Source organism: Crassostrea angulata, chromosome 7, assembly GCF_025612915.1.
Source record: "Crassostrea angulata isolate pt1a10 chromosome 7, ASM2561291v2, whole genome shotgun sequence".
Classification (NCBI taxonomy): Eukaryota; Metazoa; Mollusca; class Bivalvia; order Ostreida; family Ostreidae; genus Magallana; species Magallana angulata.
Genome location: NC_069117.1, coordinates 52,449,990 through 52,468,347, shown reverse-complemented (window position 1 = coordinate 52,468,347; position 18,358 = coordinate 52,449,990). Strand labels below are relative to the sequence as shown.

Here is an 18,358-nt window from a genome sequence, read left to right as displayed (position 1 = left end):
ATGGTTTGGTGTGTCATATTGCTAGTGTTGTCTATTTGCCATGGTTTGGTATCCTTTCTGGTGTGTCATATTGCTAGTGTTGTCGTTTTACCATGGTTTGGTATCCTTTCTGGTGTGTCATATTGCTAGTGTTGTCGTTTTGCCATGGTTTGATATCCTTTCTGGCGTTGTCTAGTTGTCATGGATTGGCATTCTGTAGCTAGTATGTGAAAATTATTTAAATGATGCTAGAGACATAAATGTATCCTTTCTGGTACATAATATTGCTGGTTTTGCCCGCTTGCCATGGTTCGATATTCTTTCTGGTGTCATATTGCTAGTGTTGTCGTTTTGCCATGGCCGGTTTGGTATCGAATGTGGCATATATATCGTTGGTGTTGCCTGCTTGCCATGCTTTGTTATCCTTTCTGGTGTCATATTGCTAGTGTTGTCGTTTTGCCATGGTTTGGGGTTTTTTTTGGTGTTTCATTTTGCTAGTATTGTCTATTTGCCACAGTTTGGTATCCTTTCTGCTTTCTCGTATTTTTAGTGTTGTCTGTTTGCCACGGTGAAATATCCTTTCGGATGTGGCATATTGCCAATGTTGTTTTCTATATGCCGTGGTAGGGCATCCTTACTTTATGAAATATTGCTGATGTTGTTTATTTGCCATGGTTTGCCATCCATTTTAATGTGGCATATAACTAGTTTTGTCTATCTGCTACGGTTTGACATTCTTTACGGTTCATAATATTGCTGGGTTTGTCTGTTTGCCAAGGCTTGACATATTTTGGTGTACCATAACGATGGCGTTTTCTATTAACCATCCTTTGACATTTTGTTCTATGATATTGTTGGTATTGTTTATTTGCAATAGTGTGATAACAGCTAAACTGGTGTATTATATTGTTGATGTATATTCATGGTTTTACATCATTTCTGGTATAGAATAATGCTGATGATGTCTTTTTGTCATGTCTATTTGCCATGGTTTGACGTCCTTTCTGGCGTTGTCTATTTTCTATGGATTGGCATTTTGTAGCTAGATCTTGAAAATCATTTTAATAATGCCAAAGACATAAATGTATGTACGTAGGAATCATCATAGTTTTAGGTATTTAAAAAAACCATTTTTATTTGTACAAGACAAATGCAAATTCTCTTTAAAAATTTCATTCATTTATTTATTATACAAGTAAATTTTCTAAATCATACACTTAGTGTGGATAGAACTCTCGATCAACATATGTAAGTTGAACGAGCCTGTCCCGGACGTTGTGCGCCGAATCCAGAAAGAAGATGGGTGAATAAGGCGTGTAAAAGTCCATATGAGGAATGATTAGATACTGCAAAATTAAAAACAATAAATCTGATAATTTAAAAAAGAAAATGAATGTATTTTTAATGTAACATCGGTTTGTAACCCTTTAATTTTTCAAATACTTGCAATAGGTTGATTTAAACTGGCGTATGCGTGTCAAAACCTCCAAATAGTGTCATTTTTATAACTTCAATACCTTTTCTTTTATACAGTGGGTCTGAGCTCCATATTTTTGTCATAGTCTAAATGCGGTTTAATGAAATTTAAACCGATTTTAATAAACAAAAATGTGGAGAGATGGCCCACTATACATTAAAAATAGCATTTTGTAGCCCAACAATTGAACGCTTTAGAAAAAATAATACAAGTCCGTAAATTCGCGGCCAACGTTTCATATAGAATTTAAACAACGCACTTTATTGTGAATGAAATGGCTCAGTGGTTAGAACACCAAACCATGATTAGGTAACTTTATATAAGTTGGGTTTTTAGGTTGTAGGTTTGATACTACCAAAATTTAAGAGTTGTTTTTTCTTATCGTTTTTTGCAATATTTCAAACTGAATATAGTTAAAAATTACCCTTTTGTAAACTTGTATTATAACATATCAAATATATTTAATTGAATAAATGTTAAATTTGTATTTTACGACTAAATCAAATGGGCAGTTGTGCCATCTTATTCCCCCATCTTTTTTATTTTAACAATTAAGTGGGAGGGGTGTTCGAGGAATAAATTTGTTTAAAAAAAGGGATCAAATACCCATTTTTATGTGAATGAAATGTGTTAACATTAATCAAACAAAAATTTTCAGTCTGAGATTGCATACTCTCCTATAAAACGTGGCATTTTGGATTCAAACACTGTGTATTCCAATACAGATCCAACTGTAAATTGATTCGTAATCGGAGTGCGAATATGTTTACGTACAACTAATGAATAACTTTTGATGCGCAAGCGTAATACGATTTTGGCCGGGCGGATTCAAAATAGTAAGTTGGATTGTTGATTGAATTTTGTGAAAATATGTATTCTTACAAGGAAACGGCGTGAAAACCCTATTGATTTGAGCAATATTCAATCAGACCAAGAAAAAATGATTGTAAGATGTTTTACGGTGCTACCGTTCTGGCGAGCGCAGCAAGAATTACACATACTTTGCATCATTGTCAACTTATAGTTTTATTTAGGTATCAACGAACGTCAAAGAATTTTTGAAAATGTAATGCTCTACAATAAGTATGCCAAAGGTACAAATTTAATCATAGGCGTCGGAATCGCCCCCCCCCCCCCCACACACACACACTATTTTTGGCAAACTAGACCTAGCCCCCCCCCCCCCCAAACCACTTTTTCTCGCAGGAAATATAATTATTCCTTTTTATTTTGTTCAAAATGTCCTATTGTTTATTTCCTCCCTACTCATATACTTACCTGCCTTCTGTACATGCATGCACAATTAGCTTAAAAATGGATCAATGTGACAGTAAAGTATGGCTCTTGCTAGTGTATATATATATATATATATATATATATATATATATATATATATATATATATATATATATATATATATATATATATATATATATAATCTCTATATTAAAAAAAGATTAAAAACAAATCATATGTCAATGAGGCAGGTATCGCAGTCTATACTGAAATAGCCAGTACACTCATTACAGATGTTTGATCCACCTCTAAATTTATCGCGGGAAATATAGCACGAGTGCACTGTGACGTCATCCATGACTTTGTTCGTCTTTGTTTACGTTTCTCGTATGGAAGCATGTAACAAATCTTTTGAGTCTCCCCAAAGCATATGCGGTACTCAAAACGTGTCTTCAAACTTTATTAAATGTATGAGAAGGGAGGGATAAATACCCTATCTATGTACATAGGGTATATATCTCTCCCTTCCTATACATTTAACAGCTAGATAAGGTATATTTATATACTATATATCTACCTCCCCATGTACATTTAACAGCTTATAATACCCCCGCTTCCTGTTAAATGACGACTTTGCTTATTTTTTTACCAAAATTTTCAAACAAATTTTCGTCAAAGATTTCTCAGCAACTGTTTATCGCAGATGCTTGAAATTTTTACACAGTATTTGTAGAGGCATGCCATATCGTGGGATATATTTTTGTACCAATCAGACGTCAACTTTCTGTTAAATGACGACTTTGCTTATTTTTAGCAAAAAAATTTTTCACAGAATTCTCAGCAACTATTTATTGCAGATGCTTGAAATTTTTACACAGTATTTGTATAGGCATGCTATATTGTGGGATGTATTTTTATACCAATCGGACGTCAACTTCCTGTTAAATGAGTACTTTGTTTATTTTTAGCCAAAATTTTCAAACAAATTTCCGTCAAAGATTTCTCAGCAACTATTTATCGCAGATGCTTGAAATTTTAACACACTATTTGTTTTGGCATGTCATATTGTGGGATATATTTTTGTACCAATCGGATGCCAGCTTTTTGTTAAATGTCGACTTTGCTTATTTTGCATATTCACATCAGAGCGGGGGTATCACTAGTGAGCATTGGCTCACAGATATCTTGTTGATAGAAATATAGAGGCCTGTGGTCCTGATTGTGTAAAGGAACAGTGCACCCAGCAGTAATGGCAGTCCATTCACTATCATTATGTAGAGTAATGTATATTATGATTTTTTTAAGATACATAGATGATATACATGTATTTTCAATTCTTTCAGATTATCAAAAAAAAGGCATATTTTGTATCCAAAATAAATTGTACATAATTTACAAGCTGACAACAAAGTCATATTAAAATGACATATCTTTGACGGATAATGCCGCGATACAATTAGCGGGAGTCCCATCGCGGCTCCAGTAGACGCAAAAGTCAAACACCAGGTACCTTGTCATATCTTTTTTCTGTGATAATCTGCTTGTACATATTTTTTTACTTTTAATAGATAAATAATACATGTATTTGTTTGCACTGGTTGAATCATTGACAATCATAAATAATGGTACTAATGAATTAAGATTGATATTATTTTCTTTTTAAAAGTACATAAGTATGTAGTGGAAAAATCCCCCAAAAAGAGACGATTTAGATCAGGCCAGAAAGCCCTGAAAGAAATACGGCATTTTCAAAAGACAACAAATTTGCTTATTAGGAAGCTACCCTTCTCAAGATTGGTAGGTCTAAAATCTTAATTTCATGTGTATGTACATGTTTGCCTTAAATGAATATTGTAGTTTCATTAATATTCAAGGGTATCAATTTTTGGGATAAAGTGAAAATCACAGTTTCAAGGATACGTAAATTCGTGGCCAATGACCCTATCAATACAAAATGTTAAACGAAATTGCATTTCAATGAACATTTAATTTCGTGGATCAACTAAATATCGAAATCAAAAAGTCATTCAAAAAGTTTTGTCCTTCCTAGTCCTCCTTAAATATTGTAAAGTAGATTACTTCAAAAACACTTGTTCCGGTACGTCGATTTTTTTATCAACAACTCCATCCTTGCAGACAAAGAATTGCTTTTGAAGAGTTTTTGAAGATTTATAAAGTTTTTAAAATACCCTACACGTAATATTCTTTTGTTTTATCATGGGAAAGAAAGTAAGTACAACAGCAAAAACAGAAAGCTAAATCAAATAATGTGCTTTTCTTAAAAAATCCAGGAAACGAAACACTCGAAGAAGCATACCATATTTTCGGAGACCTAAATCTGTCATATGGAACAGTTTCCAGGTGGTTAAAAATTAAAAGATGGAAGAGAAAGTGTTGAAGATGATGTACGATTCGGAATACCAAACGATTAGTAATGCAAAACAAAAATTGTGTTGCAATTTTGCATAAACTCTAAGAGCAATACAAAAACAATGGCTAGTATCAAGGGTCTCTTTTTGATATCATTATCGTAATAATGCTCTAGCCGAGAAGTCAAAGTTAGTCACATATGTTCTCAGTAAAGAGGTGGTTATTGTAATCCCTCATCATGCTTACTTCAGATCGCCCCCCCCCCTCCCCCCCGGTGACCTTTTTTTTTTTTTTACAAAACTTAAAAGTCATTAATTAAGCTAGAGGACGATATAACTCTAGATTACACTTGGGTCCGCAATTCATCAGTTTGTGAAGGGTCTGCCTAAAGAGGAATATTAAAAGGCATTTCAGGTCTGAAAAAGTGTATACGTGTTAAATGGGAATAGTTTGATGGAATAAAATAAAGGAAAGCGAATTATTTTATTACCCTAGCTCTTACTGCACTATAGACAAAACATTTTGAATGGCTCTCGCAAATAAGCGCGTACCTGTTTTAAATACATCAATTGGAGGGAAAATGAGAGTCATGGGAATCATTCAAGTCTTAACTGATCAATGATTAGTATATACATGCTTAAATACGATGCGTGTGTGGTTCTACGTTCAGTTGCTAATGAACTTGGCAACAGTAATAAAGTATAATGACTAATCTTGTGACTGTCATTCTATTAGCACATTGCTGGGGTGTCGAAACTTTGGGGATTTTGGAACTTAAAAAGTATCTAGATGTTCCTAGCATAGCTACATATGAAATTATAGGGTTGAAAGGATGCGCCAAAGAGTGTTATAAGCGCCGTGGCCAATGCGTGGCCCTGAACTACCAAAAGGAACACTTAATTTGCAATCTTTTGGACACTACATCTGCGACAGCTCCCGATAAACTGAAAAATAAAGTAGGTTTCACCTACAGTGAAATCAACACGTGGCTTGGCGTAAGTTGACAGATAAAAAAGATATACTCTATTCGTGTTATTTTGTATTAAAATTAATGAAATATAACAAGTAATTATGAGTTTTTTAAAATTATATGTATTAGAAATAAGTGAATATCATAATAATGGTCCGAGAACTGATAATTCAGATTACTGATTACTAGTTAAATTTAATAATTGGTATATTCACAATGACTGGAACATTAATTGTTCAATGTGGTTGTATTCTGATTTGTACGTAATCGGTGTGATTTCAGGACTTTGACTCTAGCTGTGGAACTGTTAGTTGTGGGGTCAACAAGATGTGTGTGGAACTGAAGTCAGGGGAGACCACTTGTCAGGTTGATCCTTCAAGTAAGCTTTCTGCTCCTCTTTATTCTTAGCCTTACGGCTTTACATGAAGCAGTTCTCTTTATGAGGGTGTTCATTTCTAACAACTTAAGTAAGGGTTTTCTGTTCTCACTAATTACATCTTCCAGTGGCTTTGTCTTTGAAGGTTGATAAGGAATCGATTTTATAAATTATACATTTCATCAATGACTCTGGTGATATTCAATCGTAAAATTGCTTAAAATTATATAAATATAAATAATAAGAAAAAATATTATAAGGTTATCAAATACGCTCGAGGTGACTAAATATATCTTAAAGCCTATCGGGCTTCATTGGATTTTAAATTCCCTCGATCGTATTTTGTCACCTCATAATGCTCAAACAAATTCCTTATTCCTTAAACTCTTGCTCTTGGTAAACTCAATTAACTACAAAATAAATTTGAGCATGTTTATTTTTTTATTATTATTTCATTTTTTTTTATTTATTTATTTTTTATAATAATAATAATTATTATTATTATTATTTTTTGCATAACAGGTTGTCCGAAAGGCAAGTTTTTTAACGGCAGTGGCTGCGCATTCTGCCCGGCTGATGAATACCAGCCGCTCAGTGGTCAGGCCAACTGTTCCGTCTGTCAATCAGGGCCAGGGGCACAATGGAAGAGGCCAAGTTTGGACAAAACAGTGTGTCAAGGTCATTTTTCTTTCTTCAAATAAGCTTTGTTTTAAAAAGATTCAATGATTTACTATACTCTGTCCCAAGATATCCTTGATTTACATTTTGCTTTATTGCATGATATTTATGAATACCTCAGGGTTCAAACGATGTTCATTCAAAAGTATGAAAAATTCCCAAGATTTCTCAGTCGAAACGCCCCTGTTAGCTTATCAGGTTTCAATACAATGCTAAAAAATGTGATGTCTACGGGGATTTTGTATTGCAGTAAGTCCGGATGATAACGTTGTAAAATTGCGTGATGTATTCCGAGTGTATTCCGAATGGAGAAAAGATGTAAACATCCCCCATTATAAATCTCCGCAAGGAATCTTTTTTCGTTCCTGTAAATTTTTCCGAGTGAACGATGGTAAAGTGTCAATAAAATTATCTTGGAAATTATCCCTTTCAACTATTTCAATTGCACTTCTTTTACAGGTACGTGTATTTTTATTAAAAATGTACAAATGTGCTGCATAAATATCTTGGGACAGACTATAGTGCATTTATATGATAAAGAGCTAGAGCCACGAAGCATAATAAATTGCCCTATCATAAAAAGTCACCATTATTTGGTGAAAGATAGGGTAGAATCTTAGCTTTTCATTACTGTTTTTCTTTTTTCGATATCTATCATACTTTTTTCATAAACGGAGTTTACAATATGGCATTGTTTTGATGAAAAAATGTAGAACAGACGTCATTTTTGTTAAGTAACGTCATGAAATGATAAAACTACAATATGACTTGATTATAATAAAATAAACAAAAACAAAATAAAATTATCTTGTAGAAATTATAATTAATTTATGAAAATAATTTTATTGATGAAAATACTATGAAAAGCTTATTTACAATCAAGTTTAAATTACAGGGACCAGTGCTAAAGGTCAATTTAACGGCAGTACATTAATATACATATGTCAGTGTCTCAAAAGTTCTTTTTTGTGCATGCAATTTGAAACTGCATGAAGTAATGATGATGATGCGCAGTGTATAACTGAGGATAAATCATTGAATTTTACTTAATAGAGATATATGTAATTTCGAATTTTGGTGCATTACTGTAGCAGTCTGTGTACATTATTCTGCATGATTATTTTACTTGTTTCAAGGCTTCAATATTTTCACCCAATTCTTGCAGTTTACAGCAGTTAGATGCCAGGGTTCAGTCCTTTGAAATGTTTTATTTCCCCATTTTCCCGTGGGCTCACCTTGCGTTCATGTGCAATCACCGTGCGTTCACTTGCGCTCTCCGCTCCGCTCCGTTCCCGCTCATCGTTCACAAAGTGCCCACCGTGCGTTCACAAAGCGTTCGCCTTGCGCTCACCGTTTGTTCAGTGTTCACTTATTGTTTAGTCAGATTATATTATATTTAGGCGATTTACAAGACATACATGTTGTTTATTGTTAGTATTTCCTGATTACGAACGAAACACAATGTTACAATACCTCCTGGGGCACTCCGAATAAATCGTTCGTCTTGCGTTCACACAGAGTTCATATATCGTTTACCGTTCACTTTGCGCTTGCGTTCGCTCACAGTTCACCGTTCATTAGCGCTATCCAAATTCCGCTCAGCGTGCACTTACCGTTCGCTCAGAGTGCACTCAATGTGCGCTCACCGTTCACGAACTAATAGAACCTTTCAGCGACTGTGTATATGTAAAGAATATACTAGTATGCCGAAAGCAGTGTAATTTTGGCTTTCATACATTTATACAAAAACTTTAAATTTTGGCGAAGGTTTTTTCTTCAAACAATCTGAGATATTAGCAACTCTTTTCCTCACCTGATCACTCGCTTTTTATCTTCTCAGAAATATATCTATATAAGGCTTTAGATTCATAACCAAAGTTGATTTTTGTAGCATATGAACTGTGGGGCAAAAAAGTCTGGGTAAAAACAGTGAAAATTGATCTTATACATATTTTACTCATTTATTTGCATTTAATACAGGAACAAAAATCATATACGGAATCTGTTTATATATGAACTAAAATAGTAATTCTTAAAAATCCAATCCCTACTGCTGGATAATTCTACTGCTGACAAACTTATTCATGCATCTTTGAACAGTTTGATAATGTACCTGACAGTGCATCCAATGTGTCCTTTATTTATTTCATTTTTCAATAAGGCAAAGTCATTACTCTGTATATTTGAATTTCACAGGCCGTTTATTTTGGCATACACCGAGAAACCCTAACTGAATGCTAAACTGAAGCAGAATGATTTGTTAATTAAAAAAAAAATTGATGTGGAATTGCCAGGGGCTTAATCAATAAGATACTAGTATGACAAATTATTATTCTTTTGCCGTGACAAAAGAATAATTCTTAAGTTTTCATCTTTAATAAATTATTCTTTTATTCTCATTTCCACCCTATATTCCATGTAGTTAAGCTTTTGTATGGAATCATTGTTCAAAACAAACGGCCAATGGACGCGTGTATCAATTTCACAATTTATGTTCCCCTTAATTCCCTTAAAAATGCCCAACACCGAATTAAGTCAAGAAAGGTGAAGTAGTTAATGAACTGATATAGATCTACATATTCAAAACATTACAACGGACACAAAAAAAACGGGCACCACTAAGTATCGAGTGAGTCACGTGATCCAGTCATGTAACATAAAGGAGTTTTTTGGGGTTTTTTTAAAATAATTTTATTTCCTGCACACCTGAAATACTATTAAACTGCATGTTTAATAAATATAGGTAAAAACAACTAAAACAAAATGTTTTAACATTCTAGGAATGCTATAAACTCTGACGTTTGCAAAAAAAAGGAAAAGATAAAGAATATCTCTTACAGGGTCGAAAATTCGAGGTTGATAACATGATGGAATTAAAGAAGGCTGTAAATACAATTAAATGTTTAATAGAAACTGTTTTAAAGTAGATACAGTATACTGATACTGTATATGTAGAATGGAATTTAACACTGAAACAAGAGCATGAGGTGTAAATGTGATATGTGTTGCGTTGAATTTATGTTATTTTTTTAAAACGCAAAAACTATTTGCGAATAATGAACAATCTTAATTATTGATTTTGAGGACCTTTTCAATAGTAAAGTATTCTATTCCCTATTGGACACGACCAAAGTTACGTTTAATTAACAAAAAAAAAGTTTATTTCAAAGCAATTAAACTTCAGTTGTCATAAAGCGTGGATGAATGATTAAAGTGAAATCAATTATTCCGTAAAGAAATCTGATGTTTAAACAATCTTTCACTGTCTCTCTGTACTCACAGGTTGCTGGTACGGGATTGGGACGTACACCGAGGGCGATAACCCGAATCGAATGTCGACACACACGGTGGCTGACCGAAATGAGTGCTACTTGCTTTGTGAGGCCCAGCCCAGCTGTCTCGCTGTCAAGAGTGCCAAGTCAAACACCGAGTGCAGTCTCTTCTCCACCAAGACCTGGGCCTATGGTTACGTGCTCGACTCCGTAGTTATTCTCGTTCGCAACCACTGTCGACCTTGAATTAATTTAAGTGTAAAAGCGCCTTTCCCTTCTGTTGATTATCAGCGTTTATCAATTTTGTACCTCCTCGAAAATAAAATCATAATTGTCGTGTCTTTAAAAATTAAAATATTATTGTTGTTTGTTTGTTCGTTTGTTTTGTTGACTGGTTGTTTGTTTGTTAGAGAAAATCTTTTCTTCAGTGACAAGGGAGAAGGCAAACGCGATACAATGATAAAAATCTTTTAACGAAGTGTAATATATTCCAACGCTAGTGTTCCTGCTATGAAAATCTACCTACTGGTTCTTTTTAGGGGTCATCTCAAAATAAAGGTATATTTACTGTAGGTAAACATAGAAAAAATACAACTTTCCGCACTTTGAGTCAGATAATAAAAAATACTACAATGGACAAGGAAATGGTCATCTTCAAAATATATTTTTAAATAATATAATACATTTGACAAAAGCACAATTTCTAACTAAAGAAACTATTATCTAAACAAAAACGAAAAAAAAATGTAATTGCTATAAATGTTTAGTGGCATAGTACCCTCAACATTATAAAATGCCTGATTCAATAAGGTTTCTAAAAGTCTGATGCTCTATTTTTTACTATCTTTTCCGTCCTAATATAGGCATTTTACATGTCTTATGTCCTCATCTCCTTACTCAAATTGTTATATGTGATTAGTTATACGAAATATCTTCAACCTTTAATGTAAAAAAAAACCCACAAAGTTCTACCATCTGGTATTTGAAAGAGCGCAAGTTATTAAAATGCATTAGATTTTGTCATTTATTTGGAGTATATATAGATTGATTTATTCAAGCAATTTTAGAATAAAATGACTCAATGGGTGGATATTTCTGTTTATAATGTTTCCAAGGCGCTTCCTACTTGTTCTTTTATGTAAATTCTTATAAGTAGTCCTACAAAGCTTCATTTTATGATAACGTTATAAAGACACAATGGCGACGTTTGCCCATGCACCGAATTGCAGGAAAATAGGATGAAAAATAACTTTTTCTTCAACGATCCAAAAGATATAGTTTGTATTTTGTTTATTTTGCTCAATTTTATTAACGGTATAATTTATAAACGTTCCTCCGGTAAATATAGGCTCCTCGTTTTTATTAACTTTAAGAATAAAAATTAGTTGCGAATTTCACATTGGGTATACTTTTCTCCAAAGCCGAATTAGAGAAAGGTCTTGCTAGTTTTATGCATAATTGTGGCTTCCATTCAAGTAATCGCATTTGATAAAAGATTGGCTTATTCTAAGAGTCTGTAACTTGAGAAACAGTAAAGGTTTATTGTCTTAGACGGAACGCTGTGGTTAGACAGCAGTCCTACTATGTGTCATAATGCTAGTGTTGTCTATTTGCCATGGTTTGGTATTCTTCCTGGTGTGTCATATTGCTAGTGTTGTCGTTTTGCCATGGTTTGGTATCCTTTCTGGTGTTTCATTTTGCTAGTGTTGTTTATTTGCCACAGTTTGGTATCCTTTATGCTTTCTCGTATTTCTAGTGTTGTCTGTTTGCCATGGTGAAATATCCTTTCGGATGTGGCATATTGCCAATGTTGTTTTCTATATGCCGTGGTAGGGCATCCTTACTTTATGAAATATTGCTGATGTTGTTTATTTGCCATGGTTTGCCATCCATTTTAATGTGGCATATAACTAGTTTTGTCTATCTGCTATGGTTTGACATTCTTTACGGTTCATAATATTGCTGGGTTTGTCTGTTTGCCAAGTCCTGACATCTTTTGGTGTACCATAACGATGGCGTTTTCTATTAACCATCCTTTGACATTTTGTTCTATGATATTGCTGGTATTGTTTATTTGCAATAGTGTGATAACAGCTAAACTGGTGTATCATATTGTTGATGTATATCCATGGTTTTACATCATTTCTGGTATAGAATAATGCTGATGTTGTCTATTTGTCATGTCTATTTGCCATGGTTTGACGTCCTTTCTGGCGTTGTCTATTTGCCATGGATTGGCATTTTGTAGCTAGATCGTGAAAATCATTTTAATAATGCCAAAGACATAAATGTATGTACGTAGGAATCATCATAGTTTTAGGTATTTAAAAAAAAACATTTTTATTTGTACAAGACAAATGCAAATTCTCTTTATAAATTAAATTTATTTATTTATTATACAAGTAAATTTTCTAAATCATACACTTAGTGTGGATAGAACTTTCGATCAACATATGTAAGTTGAACGAGCCTGTCCCGGCCGTTGTGCGCCGAATCCAGAAAGAAGATGGGTGAATAAGGCGTGTAAAATGTCCATATGAGGAATGATTAGATACTGCAAAATTAAAATATCAATAAATCTGATAATTTTTTTAAAAAATGATTAAAATTAATGTATATTTAATGTAACATCGGTTTGTAACCCTTTAATTTTTTCAAATACTTGCAATAGGTTGATTTAAACTGGCGTATGCGTGTCAAAACCTCCAAATAGTTTCATTTTTATAACTTCAATACCTTTTCTTTTATAAAGTGGGTCTGAGCTCCATATTTTTGCCATAGTCTAAATGCGGTTTAATGAAATTTAAACCGATTTTAATAAACAAAAATGTGGAGAGATGACCCACTATACATTAAAAATATCATTTTGTAGCCCAACAATTGAACGTTTTAGAAAAATGATACAAGTCCGTAAATTCGCGGCCAACGTCTCATATAGAATTTAAACAACGCTCTTTGTTGTGAATGATATGGCTCAGTGGTTAGAGCCCCAGACCATGATTAGGTAACTTTATATAACTTGGGATTTTAGGTTGTAGGTTCGATACTACCAAAATTTAATATTTTTTTTTTCTTATCGTTTATTGCAATACTGAATAAATAGTTAAAAATTACCCTTTTGTAAACTTGTATTATAACATATCAAATATATTTAATTGAATAAATGTTTAATTTGAAATTGTATTTTACGACTAAACCTAATGGGCAATTGCGCCATCTTATCCCCCCATCTTTTTTATTTTAACAATTAAGTGGGAGGGGTGTTCGAGGAATAATTTTGTTGGCAAAAAGGGATCAAATACCCATCTTTTTGTGTGAATGAAATGTTAACATTAATCAAAAAAAATTTCAGTCTGAGATTGCATACTCTCCTATAAAACGTGACATTTTGGATTCAAACACTGTATTCCAATATTAAAAGATCCAACTGTAAATAGATTCGTAATCGGAGTGCGAATATGTTTACGTACAACTAATGAATAACTTTTGATGCGCATGCGTAATATGATTTTGGCCGGGCGGATTCAAAATAGTAAGTTGGATTGTGGATTGAATTTTGTGAAAATGTGTATTCTTACAAGGAAACGGCATGAAAACCCTATTGATTTGAGCAAAAATTCAATCAGACCAAGGAAAAAATTATTGTATTATCGGGTTGTCAATTGATTTCTTGCCGTATTGCATTTGCAGAGTTGATGTCAAACGCCAAAAGTTTGTGCAAATTTAGTCCAAAATATCTGACGTTTTTCTGGCTTTTTAAAAGGTTTTGATATTTAATTTACTTTCCTGGCAAGTAAATATCAAAATCGTTAAAAAAGCCAGAAAAACGTCAGATATTTCGGACTAGTGCAAATTATGTTTTCTACAGGTCCAGCACAATCTCTTGATTTAGCTACACTCAGGTGCCAAAAGTATGTCAATTTTTATCTTCTAACTATATATTTCATTGAAAACCATAATTTATCAAAGACTCATATAAAAATAACCCCATGATCGATTTTTAAAAGACTTTGATTGATAAATTCAGAATTTCTCTAGCTTTTTTTGCATTATTTTTAAATATTTTTACCACTTTCAGTTCTTGAGATTTGATGTTCACAATCCAAAGTAAGATTTTTAGGCTCTAATATTGCAAAGGATATATAGTAGAGCACTTCAAAAATATCTTCGTGTTGTGTTTGAAATATGAAATTTTACAAATGAGTTGTCAAAAAAACGATTTCAATGTTTGTCAAAGAGTGCAAATTGAATCCACTTTCACCAATAAAAATTTCTTCAAAATCTGACAAAAAATAACAACAAAAACTCTTTTAAATATAAGTCTTGTTTTCAATGAAATATAGGGAAAAAAGAAAAGTTGACATACTTTTGGCACGTTAGTGTATATTATAGCTTTAAAAAATTATACATACATTTAACAGATTATTGATAGAAATATATAGGCCTGTGGTCCTGATTGTGTAAAGCAACAGTGCACCCAGCATTAATGACAGTCCATTCAATATGTAGAGTAATGTATATGTATGATTTTTTAAGATACGTAGATGATATACATGTATTTTCAATTCTTTCAGATTGTCAAAAAAAGGTATATTTTGTATCCAAAATAAATTGTACCTAATTTACAAGCTGACAACAAAGTTATATTAAAATGACATATCTTTGACGGATAATGCCACGATACAATCAGCGGGAGTCCCCTCGCGGCTCCAGTAGACGCAAAAGTCAAACACCAGGTACCTTGTCATATTATTTCAATTTTTTTTCTGTGATAATCTGCTTGTACTTATTTTTTACTTTTAATAGATAAATAATACATGTATGTGTTTGCACTGGTTGAATCATTGACAATCATAAATAATGGTACTAATGAATTAAGATTGATATTATTTTCTTTTTAAAAGTACATAGGTCTGTAGTGGAAAAATCCCCCAAAAAGAGACGATTTAGACCAGGCCAGAAAGCCCTGAAAGAAATACGGCATTTTCAAAAGACAACAAATTTGCTTATTAGGAAGCTACCCTTCTCAAGATTGGTAGGTCTAAAATCTTAATTTCATGTGTATGTACATGTTTGCCTTAAATGAATACTGTAGTTTCATTAATATTCAAGGGTATCAATTTTTGGGATAAAGTGAAAATCACAGTTTCAAGGATACGTAAAATCATGGCCAATGACCCTATCAATACAAATTACAAAATGTTAAACGAAATTGCATTTCAATGAACATTTAATTTCGTGGATCAACTTAATATCGAAATCCACGAAAATTGGTATTCAACGAATATTGATGAAACCACAGTAGGTGATAGCACTAGAAGCTATCATTAAATCTGTTTATGCACTATACAAACCCTTGTTTTGTTTGTAAATATTACTAACTAACTGTTATGTCTTTGATGAATATTATTCCACCAATTTTATAGGTGAGGGAAATTGCAATGGAAGTTGTTGGTCCTTCCCAAACCATGATGTGGAAAGCTACAGCGATAATGGCTCTACAAGAGGTGATATTTTTTTCCCCATTTTATTGCTGTAAATATGAAGTTCAAAAATAACGTTTTAAATTACATGAAATTTATTGCTACTATCTTGCATTAGTCCAATTATGATGTATAGCAATTTTTGTTTATGTTTTTTTGCTTGCTGTTTTGCACACAGTGGTGATATTTGGATAAATGGATGTGATATCATATTATTTGAACAGTTGAAAATATTAAGTAGACTTTTATATTTTACCGTGCAATGTAGCAAACATGTAGTTATATGTGTATATTGCAGGCAGCAGAGGCTTACCTAATTTTACTGTTTGAAGACGCTCTATTGTGCGCAATTCACGCCAAACGGGTAACTGTCACCCCTAAGGACATTTGGTTAGCTCAGCGGTTACGTGGAGGAAGTTGATCTAATCAGACACTACCAAATGAACTTATATTCTATGTATTTTTATGAAATATTTTTAGTTACATGTATTAGATTTTTATATTGAAAATAGTTTTAAATTTTTATGAAGATACAAATGAAAGAGAATAGAGTTATTGTTTTGAAAATTCTGAGAGAATGACTTATCCTCCATTTACTCTACAATTACCGGTAAGCTTAGATTTACAAAGAATCTCTTGTCAGATAGATTTTTTTTTCACAATGTATTTGATATTGTCAGCATGAAATCGCCAATCTATTTTTCACAAGGTTATCGATATCATTAAATGATCTACAACCAATTTTTTTTTCAAATTTAAATCTGAATTTTAAAAATATGCATTTTGTAGCAAGGGTGTGAGAAAAATGGGCTCAGTTTGGACATTTTTTACTGTACATAGCAAGTTTGAATTTACTTTCACAAAAATATTAATTAGAAAAACTTGTTTTCTATAAATCTTATTTTATTGGCTTTCTATTTTGATAAATGTTGAGGGCCAGTTTATCATATTATCAAACCAAGTCATTATGTATCAGTTTTTTGTGTATTGTAAAATGGCATTGCATTCAAATTTGCAGGAATCTACATCTCCACACAACTGTTTGTTAACTCTAAGAGAGAATGATATGGTTGTCATTTTTTTTAAATATTTGATATGGTAATTAAATATTTTAAAACAGTTTTTTCTTTTGTTTTTGTGACATTTGAGCAGACTTTTTTTGTTTTGTGCTTTGAAAACTGATAAATCATACCTTTTACAATCTGAAATAATGGAGTCAAACGGGAATAAAAAATAAGGTGTCTTTCTGGATTTATGTGTTTAACAAAGCCAAGCATCAAAAGAATAATCATGAAAATAAGAGGCCCAAGGGCCACGACACTCACGTGAGCAACAATAGCCATAACGATATCTATTTAATACTATATAAAATTTAGCTTTCTATTGTGGCTCCATCCAACCCTTGGGGTCATGATTTGAATCAACACTACTTGAGGATGCTTCCACCAAAAAATCAGTCTTTTTCGTCAAATGGTATTGAGCAGATTTTTTACTCTAATTACAAAACCCCTGTTTGAGGCTCCACCCTTAGTTACCAGTGAAATATTTAAGCATTGAATGGTTATTTTTTTTATATTGTCGGTCCTATAACAAACAAGGCCATGCAGAAAATTTGAATACCATGAGTTAACGGAGTATAATAAAACATCTGCATGATCTGATATGTTATAGGACCAACCATATCCAAAAAATAAGCATTCAATGCATATATTTTATTTTGATGTCAAATCGTACGAAATATTTTGTGATTCATCACTTTAAGGATGGTCAACAAGTTAACCATCAACTCTACTTTAAAATTTAAGATCTGATTTCTTTAGCCATAAAACCCTGTTTAGTAAAGAAAAATTTCAAAATATTTTAGATTTAAATTGAAACATTTCAGAAGTACCGGTACATATCAAATTGATTTTGCAAGTTTTAATTAATCATACAATAACAATTCTATTCAAAACATGTGATGATGTTCACTTGTACTCATACACTGTTATTAAAAATTGGCTGTCACTGATTTCCAGTGCTAACATAAGGGAAAAGATACACCAAAGTAAATATATAATACAGTAATACATGTATTACTTGCAAAATAAAACCAAACCAATTTATGGGAATCTATATAGGTATGCAAAAGGTCAAATTCTGAAATTCAAATGAATGTCACCTCATTTTGGATGCTTAATATTTGTAGACTAGATACTAGTACATTATTGTAAATGTTCAAAGCAGAGAATTCTGTATATACAAGTATTATCTGCCTCTAAATGCACAAGATATCAGGTTTGAGAATTGTATAAAATTGAAAATCATTTAACTGCATGTTGCATTTATTGTCAAAAATTATATGTACGTATAGTTCTATATTGAAATATTTTGGTGTCGTGTATAGTGTATTAATTGATTGGTTTTAGGGAAGACTGTCTTACGAAACATTTCCTGCATTTTTGTCAGTGCAATTTTCAGTTGAAATGACATGTGACTTGGCTGCTAAAATTGGATCATACCAATACCCAAATGCTC

The 18,358-nt window shown here is 32.5% G+C and overlaps 2 protein-coding genes across 2 annotated transcripts; both read left to right on the top strand.

Moving 5' to 3' along the window:
* Nucleotides 1-5,714: 5,714 nt before the first annotated feature.
* Nucleotides 5,715-10,691, top strand: LOC128156536 (uncharacterized). The gene is made up of 4 exons (XM_052818709.1): nt 5,715-6,057; nt 6,315-6,411; nt 6,931-7,086; nt 10,369-10,691. The coding sequence occupies exons 1-4, from the start codon at nt 5,767-5,769 to the stop codon at nt 10,602-10,604; spliced, it is 780 nt and encodes a 259-aa protein (XP_052674669.1). The 5' UTR covers nt 5,715-5,766; the 3' UTR covers nt 10,605-10,691.
* A 3,152-nt stretch (nt 10,692-13,843) lies between these two features.
* Nucleotides 13,844-16,963, top strand: LOC128156534 (uncharacterized). Its single transcript, XM_052818708.1, has 5 exons — nt 13,844-13,890; nt 14,933-15,094; nt 15,263-15,393; nt 15,785-15,865; nt 16,140-16,963. Exons 2-5 carry the CDS (start codon nt 15,031-15,033, stop codon nt 16,260-16,262), a joined length of 399 nt encoding a protein of 132 aa, XP_052674668.1. The 5' UTR covers nt 13,844-13,890; nt 14,933-15,030; the 3' UTR covers nt 16,263-16,963.
* The last annotated feature ends 1,395 nt before the right edge of the window (nt 16,964-18,358 follow it).